We start from the raw sequence: 13117 nt of genomic DNA, 5'->3' as shown, positions 1-13117 counted from the left end.
ATGCTGTCCCAGCTGGTGGCACACCCAGAAATAGAAACCTGGGAGTCATCTTATATTCCTCCTTTCTCCCACACCCAATCAATTATCAAGTATACTACCAATTTTACCTTCTAATTATTTCTTAATTTTGCCTCTCCCGCACCACACGCTTTCAAGGCTTTATTCTCGACAACTACAGCAGTCTCCTCATGATCTCCTAATTCCAGAGTCGTTTTCCCAGACCCATCCTCCACATAGTCACTGAAGGGGACCACATCAAATACAATCCCACGATGGCTTAAAATCCTTCACTGGCTCCCCAGAGCCTAGAGATAAAATCCAAAGTGTTTGGCTTATGAAAAAATGTTCTCTACGATCTAGTGCCTTTCTTCCCGCCTCAGTCCCATATCTTTCTAACTGCAAAACAAGTTTCTCAGAAATAAATGAATCAAGTAGTATTGCTGGATGAATGAAAATTAAGGTCCAAACACCTACTTACCTGTGACTCCACTCTGTACCACCTCTTAACACACATCCAGCACCATACTACTATTTGTGTCTCTGCCTATCTTCCTCTCATCCCCTTCTTGTCCCCTCCCCCAAGTTCCATGGCTAACTCACTCAAACTTTAAGACTGAGAGCAAAGGGGCAGTCCTCCCAATCTCCCCACCTGCAGAGGCTGGGTCAGGTGGTCCTGTGACTCCTCACAATGCTAGGAATGGTTCTCACATATTTAGCACACACCACTCAAAGTTCCAGCTCATATCTTTCACTCCAAACTCAAGAACCAGAGTTCTTTTATTCTTACAAGCTCAGCATACCATCTGGCATGGAGTAATTGGTCCAATAAATATGGAATGAAGGAATAAATGAATGGCTAAATATCAGAATATAGGAATCGCTCTACAATCCTCCCATATCCTCTAAATCTAGCAAGTCACCAAGTCCAGCAGAATACACCATCTTAGTACATATCCATTTCACTCCAATAACATTTACTAGACACATCGTGGAGCTATGCACTGCAGCAGTTGTCTGGGTTGCAAAGATGAGTAAGGTATGGTCTCTGCCCTCCATGAAGAGAGACAAAGCACAGGAGTAACTTCAATACAAAGTAACAAGACTTTCACCTACAGAGTCAAAGTATGAGGTGGCTATTCTTAACAAAGGAGGAACGTTAAAGTCACCTGGAGCTCCTGCTGGAAAGTCTTATGTCACTTCTCTGCTTCAAATCCTTGGCTCCCCGTAAAGTTCAAACTCAGGCCCTTTCTCATAATCTGGCCAAAGCAAATACTTGTTTCCCCTTGCTATTATTTTCCTTTCAATCACAAATGTTCCACTTTGTTATACAATATTTTGCTTTATATATTCAAATCTGTACCTTTTTTCTGGGATTCTATCCCTTTTATGTAAATTGTTATATATTTATTATATTTACATATAAATGTACATATAATTTTATATATATACATATATTTATATATTCCTAGTTTTATCATCTTGATTATAAGAAAACCAAATAAAAGTTTTAGTTTGGTACATTAATACATAAATATGATACAAAGTTTCATTTGAAAATAAAAAAGTTCCAAAAGCAAAGTTTTCCCCATCTGAATCCTCCCTAATCTGCAGAGACAACTATTTATTAAAGAGCTTCTTTAAGAACACCTCCCCAAATAAGCCATCTATAGAACTGTATATGCATGGAATATATACATATTTATTTAGCGTTTCTAAGTTTGCCCAGGCAATTCTCTTTGGCCTTCCAAGTATAAAACAATTTAATCATTTCATCTGCAATGATCATTTTCGTCTCCTCCTTTCCAATATTTACGTTCCTTGTCTCTTTCTCTTGTCTAATAGCAGTGGCTAGTAACTTCCAAACAATGGCAAATAAGAGTAGTGAGTGGACATTCTTATCTCATTCTTGACTTAGCATTTTAGCATACAATATATTACCAGCTTTCTTTCGTTTGAGAGTGTATATATCGACAGGTGCACACTTGTGTGTATTAGACACACTACCCCTCAATACATTCACATGATAGAATATTCAAATAGAGAAGACACAGAGTAAAATAAACAGTTAAAAAAGAAAGCTGCCTTCTCCCATTCTTGACCAGATAGACATGTATCCTCCTGGACCTTTCTGCTATGTATGGGCAAATATATACTAAAATGCAGTTTTAAATTTGTTCATCTGTGCACACGGGTTTGCGAGGTGCCTGTAATTGTACACCTTGCCTTTTTCACTGACTGTGTCTGGTAATCTTCCTGTGATAGTATCCCTGCATCTACTTCATTATTGTTAGTTTATATTAACACATTTTATGTTACTCCACTGTTAAGTATACATATGTGTGCTTATATGAATCAAAGTTCTTTTCATCATTCTACTACTGCCAAGTATTTAGGCTGTGAGATTAAAGAATAATTATTCTAATAAGAAAATACCCATCTATTCCTATTTTGTGAAGAGGTGTTGTTTTTAGGAACAGATACTTTTTTGCTACCTACTGATATGACTTGCTGAGAAGTAGCTGCACAGAGCTGGGGGGAAAGCTACTTTGTAATTCTTTTAAAATTCCTCTCTTCTTGGTTTTTATTCTTCCTGATTTAAAAAAGCTCTTTCTGTGCAACTCATTCTTGAGTCTAGCAAGCCGCCTGCATTTGCCATGCTTCTGCACATGAGGCTTGCGTGTTCCCCGGCTTCCTCTCCTAGCTGTGCATTCTCCAACCTGGCTACTGCCATCTCTGTCAATATTATTTCACTACAAAGATGATGCTTCTCTACTTGTTTGCCTGTTTGCCACATGGGAAAAGGAACTCTGAGCACAGTGTTTCTGCTGACTGCACCCCAGACCTCAACCCTCAACAAAGGTCTGTTGAGATATACTTTGCAGCATTTATATAAAGTTATTCATGCCTTTTCTTTTTTCCCAATTTTATACAGTGTTGCTCTACTACTTATATATACAGTGTCTGTGTGCTTTAGAAAAGCAAGATTTTAGAGTATAATTTGCAATGGCATGACTGTCAAAAGTAATACCTTATCCAAAATATGTTAAAATACAGTTTGCCAATCAACATTATTTAAATGCTACCAATATCCCTGCCATCTAACACTTTTTTTTTCTTTTAAGAGATGGGGTCTCACTATATTGCCCAGGCTGGTCTCAAATTCCTTAGCTCAAGTGGTCCTACCTCGGCCTCCCACAGTGCTGAGATAACAGGTGCGAGCCACTGTGCCCAACCCTAACACTTTTCTTCTCATCTTTCCCATGCGTACATTTAAATCTAGTTGTAATCACATGACTTTTTGGGATTCTAGTTGCATTTTACACTACATTTATCTGTATAACTAAGGTAATTACCTCTGTCAAGCAAGCTAACAAATATGCCACTGACTAACACAAAGTGGGTTAGAAGTGAAGTCTGAGAAAATTTTTTTTAACTTAAGTCTAAAATAATAAGGAACAAAATGCCTCAGGTGACGAGATACTGGAGGTACCTCTGGTAAGACTGATACACTGACAATAATTCAAAAAGAAGTGGTCCTTCCATTTTCCCTGCCATCTTAAGCAGGAGTACCTAACTAAAGATACTTGACCTTTTCATGCTACATCACGGAGGCAAATGGGGCCCCCACGGTCTCTTTGGTAGTTTTTAACATCTCTTCCTTCACTATCAGATCAGTTTATTATTTTTTGCAACTGTCCATGCCTGACTTATTTTTTGGCAAACCAAAAAAACCATTCTGCTATAGAACTTAATCCAAAATAGACTGAAGGGCCTATAGTCAGGGCTTGTAGAACTATTATGACCCATGTATGTCAGCTTTGGTGTAACTGTAAAATCAATGTTGGCACCTATGTATTTGGCTTAATTCCTTATTCTCAGATATATTTCTAAAAGTGGGAATTATTAGATAAATTATGTAAACTGATTGTCTTCATTCTAATGAAACAGAATGGGACTCCTGGTTCAGATCAAGGTCTAAATAAACACTTTCCCTGAACCTTCCAGCTGATCCTTTCTAAAGCCACAGAGAGCTAAAGTACCAAAGTGCAAAAGGGAGTAATCCTGCAACTACAGAGAGCAGGAGGAAAAGCACCAGTGAAGGTGGGTTTATTTATTACATTTATTTATTACACTGGAAATCAGAAATTGAGCTGGAGATTATCGAAAGTGAAAAGCTGCATCCTAGAATGTGCAGAGAAGGACTGGGGTTAACCGGCCAGACAGAAACTTGGAGGAGCTGGGCTCAGGCTTCAGGAGCCATGGAAGGCAGAGGGCAAGGTGCAAAGTGGAATTGAGAATTCTAGAAAGAACTAGAATTCTAGAAAGAACTAGTCTATATATCTGAAATAATTATACCACCAGGCCCCTGCTGCCCCTCCATTCTACTCTACTCCAGACTAAAAGGCAGGGAGTCAGCATTTATCCTCAGCCCAAACCAGCCTGTTCTCTTCTATGGAAAATGAACACATCTCAAATTCATTTACAAGTCCTCCTTGTGCTGGTATCTAGGGGGCCTGTGGCCTCACAGCCTGCTCCCACAGACTCATCCTACGGCACAACCTGTTAGTCATACTGGTTCTTCTCGTGATTCATTTTTCTGGACTAATACTGACCTACAGTTTCAGTTCATATGGTTGAGATACTCGAAATGAAAATACATGCCAATTGCGGCCTTCAGTTATTCCTAATGCCAGGTATTTTCCCAACAGATAAGGTATAGCACAAGACGAAAAAAGGGCAGCAGGCTAATAATAGGAATAGTCACCTCCACACAAATTCCTTGAAAGGATGAGTTAAAATGAATGACTTAGCAGGGATTCCAAGGAACCTAAGTAATGTAGCTTAATCCTTGTGTCCAAAATGTCACCTTTCTGCAGTTAGAGAAAGGCAAACAAGAAAAATCATACCTTGCTATTTTCTCAGCTTATATTACGAAAAGTCTGTGTTTGCTTATAAAGTAAGGTATACCAAAAAATCAGAATAACTTTCCTATGGTGATGGGATTAAGGGTACTCTTTGTTTAAAATTTCCTTCTTATAAGACATTTTCGTAACAATAAATTTGAATCAATATAGGAAAGCAAGCTATCTTCATGATCAAAGTGATAAGAATACAAAAATGCTCTTCATTCATTCAGCACCCATTTACGGAATATCTAGTAAAAGTGTCAATCGCTTTTTGTTTTTGCTTTTTATAGACAAAGTCTCACTCTGTCACCCACGCTGGAGTGCAATGGCACAATCTTGCCTCACTGCAACCTCTGCCTCCCAGGTTCAAGAGATCCTCTTGCCTCGGCCTCTGAGTGGCTGGGATTACAGGCACATGCCACCACACCTGGCTAATTTTTTGCATTTTAGCAGAGATAGGGTTTCACCATGTTGCTCAGGCTGTTCTCAAACTCCTGACCTCAGGCAATCTGCCTACCTCAGCCTCCCAAAGTGCTGGGACTACAATGTGTCACCGTGCCCAACTGTCAATCACTTTTACTAGAAATTCAAAAGGTTTCCAAGAGATTCAGGTTCAATGAATTAAAACAAATTCATGTTTAATTTGTTTGTAAACATGAAAACAGACAAATGCTAACAGTATCTATGTGTTTGCACTAGTGTCCGTTCCCTGTGAACAAGATCCAGATCAAACTCATTAATGGAATGACAGAGAATTCATTAGAAAGATGCTGGGGTAGCTCACAAAAGTCCAAAGAACCATCAGAACTGTAACCTTTCAAGTCCTCCATCAGAAGAGAAAGACATGCTTCTCCCAGCTTCAATCTGAAAACCCCTGGAAGATTTGTCTGACTGGTCTGGCCTGCGTTACCTGCCAGCCACCTAGAACAATCTCTGTGGCCAATAGTGTACAAGACTCTCATCAGAAAAAGGGCTGGGTGGGAATAGGAGAAAAATAGCCATGAGGCTACAGGGGGAATTCCTCCTTTTGATACCAATAAAAGAGAACTGAAACAAGTTATAAACACTGTCCTGTGGGAGTACAGAAAAGGCTACTTAAGGGTTTAAAGATGTATAGAGCATGTCAGGTGGAAAAGGGGAGAAAATCATCCCAGACAAAGGGACAGAGAGTTAACTGTCTTTTATCCTGCAGGTAGCAGGGATTTTTTGGTCAGGAGATAGGGTTGGGGTTGGGGGAGTGGTTGTGGTTGTTAAGGAATGCACGTATGATCTGCTGAGCTTAATTTTTAAAAAATAAGACAAGGGCACATAGCACGTGTCTGGAGAAGAGACTGATGACAGGACAACTGGTTTGGGGGTTGCTGGAATAACCAAGTTGGTAAGTTACAAAAGAGCCTGAAATAAGGTGAGAAAGAAGAAAGGTAAAAGGGCCTTCAGTCTGAGTTTGTCTAAAATTTTTTTCTTTTTCTTTTTTACACCACACAAAGCCACAATAACAAATAAGCCCCAGACTGCAACATTGTATTACCCAACCAATTATATTAAGTTGCAAAAAACAGACTAAATTTAAGACATTTTAAGGGACAAAACATTTTCTGCCAAATGATCTTTCTTTCCAAATAGAAACACTTAATACAAAGAAATTTCACTGCACTATTAAGAGTTTCAAAGCAGCAAAACTTATTTTAGCATCTCTGCTTAAACCAAATAATCACCCATTATCAGCATTCTAAATAGGTTTCCTAGCAATCCAAAGTACTTCTCCCAAGTCATTTCACCTTTTCAGTTCCCTTCTAGTGTTCTGAATTCTTTGGCTTAGCTGCTAACTATAAATAGGACATTTGGTGATTTGTTATAACTACGTCCCTCTCTCCCTCTAACAGGGACACACACACACCCCAAATTTGAAATGTACACATTTATAAACTCTTTAATCACCTCTAAGGTACTCCTTATTATAATAAGGAGAATCAGTCTCAGATGATACAAATGAATACCCACCTGCATATTCATAGAACCATTCTAAGCACCTTTTACTTGAAAAGGCTTCTTCTTCAGTCTTTATTCTAGTTGAATCATATTTTCTATACATGCTAGAAATTGAAAAAGCAGTTTTAAGTTATTTAAAGATACTGAGTTCTTTTAAGTAGCAGATAATTTATATTCTTTTACCCAAACCAGACATCTATTCAATCAATATTTTAAGTGTGTGTTGTGTGCATATATATTCTTTTTTTTTTTTTTTTTTTTTTGAGGAGTTTCACTCTGTTGCCCAGGCTGCAGTGGTGTGATCTCAGCTCACTGCAACCTCTGCCTCCTTGGTTCAAGCTTTTCTCCTGCCTCAGCCTCCCAAGTAGCTGAGACTACAGGCGTATGCCACCATGCCCAGCCAATTTTTGTATTTTTTAGTAGGGATGAGGTTTCACCATGTTGGCCAGGATAGTCTCAATCTCTTTACCTCATGATCGGCCCGCATTGGCTTCCCAAAGTGCTGGGATTACAGTGAGCCACCATGCCTGGCCCAGTATTTTAAGTATATTTTAAACATTTTATTTCCTGCATGTACAGGCTTCAGCTTTATAACTACAGTGTATAAACACAGTCACTCCTAATATAAAAGTAAATGGTAAGCACATAGTACGTTTTTCTCTGATTAACAATAATCAGTAAGAACTGAACAGAACGGGTATTTGATATACTTCCTTCTACCTTACCAGCCAGAAGTAACTACAAAATGAAGGTGAGATATGGCAAGAAATGTCTAAGGTGTTTTCAGCAATTAATGAGCCTACCACTCATGTCTGATTTCTGTGTCTTAGAAGTTAGGCTGGGAACACAACACAGTCTAAGAAAGAATCTCTCAATATTAAACAACTCAAGAGAACACTAAGCAAATAAAAAGAAACATCAAATCATGTCCAAGCTTCCAGGAAAAAAATAAAACTTTGATGTAAGGCTGACAAAGACAATATCCCTTGGGTGGTTTCTTTATTAGTATAACCTTAGAAACCTCAGGCGAGAGGAATATAGAGAATCCAGTTTCTGCCTTTTTCTTCTAATTCTAGTCTTACAGACAGCCCAGCATAAGCTGGAGAACTGAATCAGGAACTACAGCAGCCTCCTATTGCAACTGTGACCTTCCATGAAAATGACTTACTTCATGATAACCAGGGGCTGAGGAAGGGGATACTCCCTTCAGGGAGAGGGAAGGGGAGGCAATAGCTTTAAAATGATCATTTGTAAGTATATTTTTTTATCTCTTATTCATATGCAAATTACCTAGTTGTGTATATAAGCATTTATAAATATAGTTTTAATTTACACAGTATATAAGAATATGAAAATTATATTCAGTAATTCCCCGTATATGCAGGGGATTGGCTCCACAACCTCCACCTATACCCAGATCTGCACATACTCAAGTCCCGCAGTCAGACCTATAGGACCCGTGTATACAAAAAGTTAGTGCTCCATACAGGTGGAGTTTCACATCCCTCAACAGCGTATTTTCGATCCCTGTTTAGCTGAAAAAAATCCACATAAGTACACTCAGGCAGTTTAAACTTGTATTGTTCAAGGCTCAACTGTAGAATTCTATTTAATTGAACACTGATTCATGACCTAGACACCCACTTGATTATCAGTATATACCGCTGATTAGATTCTGGGTTTTAACACCAAAAAAAAAGAACATGGTTATTATAGGGTGTCAGGTTACTGAAACTGCAAAACAGCAGTTTTGTATTTCTTCTCTAAAAGATAGCCATACCACCAGGAAACAAAAGTGGATACCGGCCAAGGGTTCAAATAAATACGTTCTAATTCTGGGCCCAGGCATTCCTTTCTCAGCACAAAGCCTATAACTGGCCAATAACTTGGAGACACTATAACATTTGATTTATTTAAAAATAATAAAAAAGAACCAAGACCATACGATGGAATACCATTCAGCAAATAAAACAAATGATGTATTGATATATGATATTTCATGCAAGAATCTCAAAAACATCATGCTTAGTGAAAGAAGCAAGACACAAAGGCCATATCCATAAAAGGGAAATCTGCAGAGAGTAGATTAGTCATTGTCTGGGGCTAGGAGTGACTGAATGGGCATTAGGGATCTTATTGGGATGATGTAAATGTTCTATAACTGGTTTGTAGTGATGGTGTGCACAATTCAGTTAACTTAATAAAAATCACCAAACTGTACACTTAAAATGAATGAACTTTACAGTATGTAAATAAAAGTTGTTTAAAAAAGAAAGGCCAAGAATGAAACTCAGAAACTCCAACTACACTGCCAGTTTTTAATCTGGCTTTATCATACTATATTTTATTAGACTATGGTGAGAAAATACTAAGTGCTATAAAGACACAAAACATTGTGTGATTAGTAGAATTTAACAATTCTCTGATAATAATATCCATACCACCAAAAGACTATCAAAGTAACCTGCCTTTGTAAAGCTGAAAAATCACTGGCCTACAGGCTGCTGGTGATTATCTTCTAAATCATTACCATCTTATTTTACATAATAGTTTCTATTAATTTGAGATATAAACAGCAACATTATTTTTACATTTTCAGAGTCTTTCTTTCTTATTCCTCTGAGCTGTAGTATACAAAGAATCACAGCAAGAAGGAAAGAGAAAAATCTAATTTAAATCCCCTGGATTAACAGATGTGGAAATTCAGGCCCATTAGTGACGAGACCCACAAAGCCAGAATGGGGAAAGATGGAGAAAGGTAGAAAAGACTAGACAATGATGTTCATTCACTGTTTCTAAAACAAAGGAAGAAAAAAACTACTTACTGAACTCAGGGTGAAACAATAAAGATGTTTGAAATGAATGAATCTAACAGGCCTCTGGAGTTACCAAAATTAACAAGTTCACTTGTATGAAAGAGAAGTAGTTTAAAGAGTCTTGTTTTTCACAGTTCTATCAAATTCTCACCCATCTGAGAATAAACCTCAGCTTGGCTGATATTCTGGGCAGCCACAGACCACTAAGTACAGGCAGATCTCTCCAGCTCTGTAGTTGAAGTGAATGAGTGAGACCCGCCTAAAGAACAAGAGACCAATTCTGTGGTCCTCAGCAGGCACAAACAGCAAGGCTTAAAAAAAAAAAAAAAAGAACTCTGCACCAGTTTTGGAGGATCAATGGATTAAGATAAAACTTCATCTTCTAAGAATTCAAATTGCTTAATTTGTTTTTAAACTAAAATACAAAATAAACATGATTAAATAATTACACTTTGAAAAATCAGCTGGCAAAGCCCAAACAATATTCCAGTTGGCATTTGCACACATGGAAGACCCACACTAAATTAGGCAGAAATGTGCATCTTCGACACACGTGTCACTGATTCTGATCTACTGTCTACATCGTACCTATCATGTCTGCTTTTCTTGGCAGATAAATCATCTCCAGAGGCAGGTCTTCTCTTTTTCCTTGGTGGCATCACTTTATTAACGCAGTCTGAAGAACCGCAAGACCGCAGACTTCCTACAAAACAAATTCAAAGAGCACAAGATTAAGGTATGCTAAATCCTAACACTTCCAAAGAACAGTACTGCTGAATTACACACTTCCAGCTTGTATTGTAAAGAATATAGATGTTATCTATAAATGCTATGTAAACAAAACACGGGCTTTTAGTTCCTTATTGAAAAAACATATTATGGTCAAAAAATAAACCTAGCAATGACACAAATAAGTTAATACTTCACCAACCCAAATCACACCAGAAATAGAAGTTATCACCATTTCAATTTACTCTCCAAAAATACTAAATCATCTAATCTTTCTCTTCTCTCATATGTCAATGTTGCCTCAAAACGAACTGCAGTGCTATCTCATGTACATACGTCATGAAACGAGGTCAGCTCAACAAGTAACCCTGACTCTAAAATACATGTAAGCACATCAGTCCCAATACTCTTAAGCTTCAAAAGAGATCTGATTACAAAAAAAGCAAAACAGGATTTAGGGTTTTTTTGGCAGATGTCTGACATTACCTTGAGCAAAATGTCCACAACAATTGTTTGTTTGTTTCTGCCACTTAAGAGATTTTGCCCCGTTCAGTCAAGGTTTTCAGTCAGGAAACGTAAGTTTCATTTGGTAATTGTCCGATATTAAAATGTAATAACAGATAATAATAACCACTGAACACTTACTGAGGTCTTACTGTGAGCCAGGCCTTGTTCTTAACACTTGCATGAACTAACTCATTTATGTTCACAGCAAGCCCATGAAGAAAGAACTATTATTGCCTTATGCGGATGAGAAAACTGAGGCAGAAGGGGGTTAGGCAAATGGCAAAGCCAGGATTCAAACTCAGGCAGTCTTGCTTCAGCCCATCTTAAACCATTATAAATTGCAAGACAACTATAAGATGATGAAAATACCCCATCTTGGTACAAGTGCCCTCAAATATATTATGTCATTTGGTTCCTACAATAACCATGAATGACAGGCAGGGCAAAGATAATTATTTCTATTTAACAGACAGGGAAAACTAAGGCTTAAGCATTTGAGTGACCTCCTGAGATCTCAGGAATGAGAAGTGGTGAACTCTGAACCCCATGTCTCTCCTCCTTGCACTAGCCCTTGGTTAAAGGCCCAGGGTTCTCAGGAAGCCATGAGGACAGGAGAGCGTGCAGGTGTGCCGGGGAATGAATAATCTGCAGTCAATGAGTAAGCTCCAGTTCTTCACCTATGTGGTTCTATCAGTCGCTAACCTACTTGGGGTCTCTCATTCACCATTTGAAGAATGAGAATTGTTACACAGCTACTTCTCAGAATTTTTATGAAGGAAAAAAATATCCATTCAGTAAGTCCTTAGGCACCAAGTGCTGTGTTCAGGTGTGGCTGATATAAAGAAATCAATTCCTAGCAGCACCACAGAAGGAGGCATGTGCACTATGCTCATGGCGGCCTTCAGCATTCACTTAACTCTCAGGACACAAGTCTGCAGCATGTCTCATATTTTAACAAACAGGGAAACCAAAGCAGACAAAGATTAAGTGACAGCTGGAAAGCAGGATGTAAAGTCAAGGTATGAACCAAGCAGCCCAGTAGCAAAGCCCAAGCTCTCAGGCTCCATTTGCTGCCACCTCTACAAGGCCATAAAAGTGGAAAACTGAGAAGCAGAAAACTAAGGACAGAGCCCCCGAGAGTGTCAAGAGCCTGGAAAAAAGGAGGTAAAAACCTAGGCAGGGAGGAAACCTAGGAGAGTGTAATGTCCTGGAAGCCAAAGGAGGAGAGCGTGCTTTGAGAAGGGAGTGTTCAATTGAAGCACAGAGGTCAACTCAGGTAAGGAATGAAGGCACAATGAGATTTAGCAATAAAGTACGCTGTCCACGGATTGGTGGGAGTGCGGAGAGGTGAGGAAGTGGACACAGTTAATGTGAGCAGCTCTTTCCAGACACCTGCTCTGAAGGCAGAGAGAGCTGTCAATAGCCAAAAGTCACAACCCTGCTAAGAGCAATGATCAGAGCCAAAACCCAAATCCCAGTTCATATCTGGGCTTCTATCACTGTGCTAAATTCCTGAGATGACATGCTTCAGGAACATACCAGTCCAAAGCACCTTTTCTATCATAAATTGGGACTTTGGCCCAGATGAGGGTCCTTCCCAGACCTGTGTTGGACAGTGCACAGGCTCAAGGATCCTGCCTGCTCCTTCAGCACAAAACCAGTTCAAGTCTAAACAGATGACCCTCAGCCACCATTCCTGGGGGCACAACGAGGCTCTGTCCTTCCAAGGATGAGAGTAGAGGGCTCTTCAAAGACACTAGGCACCCCCATCTCTCTCTCCCCACAACTGCAATGAGAACTGGAAGAGAAAGAGGGAGAGTGCAGCCCACCACCTCACACACCCCATTCATCTTCCCTGTAAAATGCTGCCTCATTCACAAACACCACTAAAGCATACTAAAAGGTCCAAATAATTGCAGTGACCCAAACTTCTGCAGACTGCCAATATATAAAAACAAAGATTTATTCATACCTATTAATGCCGTAGGGTGGGGCTTGCAGGATGAAAAGGTATGCCCTGCTCAGCAGTAAAGCCTGTCATACTGCCCAGAAATGAAGAGTCTTTCCTGATCCTCAAGGTTGGCTTCTCCCTCCTCAGATGTATATGCAGGAAGAAAAGACATTTCCTTTCTTCCAACAGCAATCATGGTTTGGTTCTTAGCTTGTGGT

General features: G+C 39.1%; 1 protein-coding gene across 7 annotated transcripts in view; it reads right to left on the bottom strand.

Annotated features, from left to right (window-relative positions):
* Nucleotides 1–13117, bottom strand: part of DCUN1D4 (defective in cullin neddylation 1 domain containing 4) — a 73215-nt gene that overhangs the window by 31270 nt on the left and 28828 nt on the right. For all 7 annotated transcript variants that reach the window (XR_012516831.1, XM_074396115.1, XM_074396112.1 and 4 more), the window contains 2 exons: nt 10301–10415; nt 6909–7000 (listed from right to left, as the gene is read on the bottom strand). Coding sequence is in view for 6 of the 7 variants with exons in the window: in XM_074396115.1 (XP_074252216.1) it covers nt 6909–7000; nt 10301–10415 (207 nt within the window). In the remaining variant the exon portion in view is untranslated. The remainder of the gene's footprint in view (nt 1–6908; nt 7001–10300; nt 10416–13117) is intronic.

Source organism: Saimiri boliviensis, chromosome 3 (genome assembly GCF_048565385.1).
Source record: "Saimiri boliviensis isolate mSaiBol1 chromosome 3, mSaiBol1.pri, whole genome shotgun sequence".
NCBI lineage: Eukaryota > Metazoa > Chordata > Mammalia > Primates > Cebidae > Saimiri > Saimiri boliviensis.
Note: the sequence above shows the minus strand (reverse complement) of the source record. Positions and strands in the feature narration are given on the sequence as shown.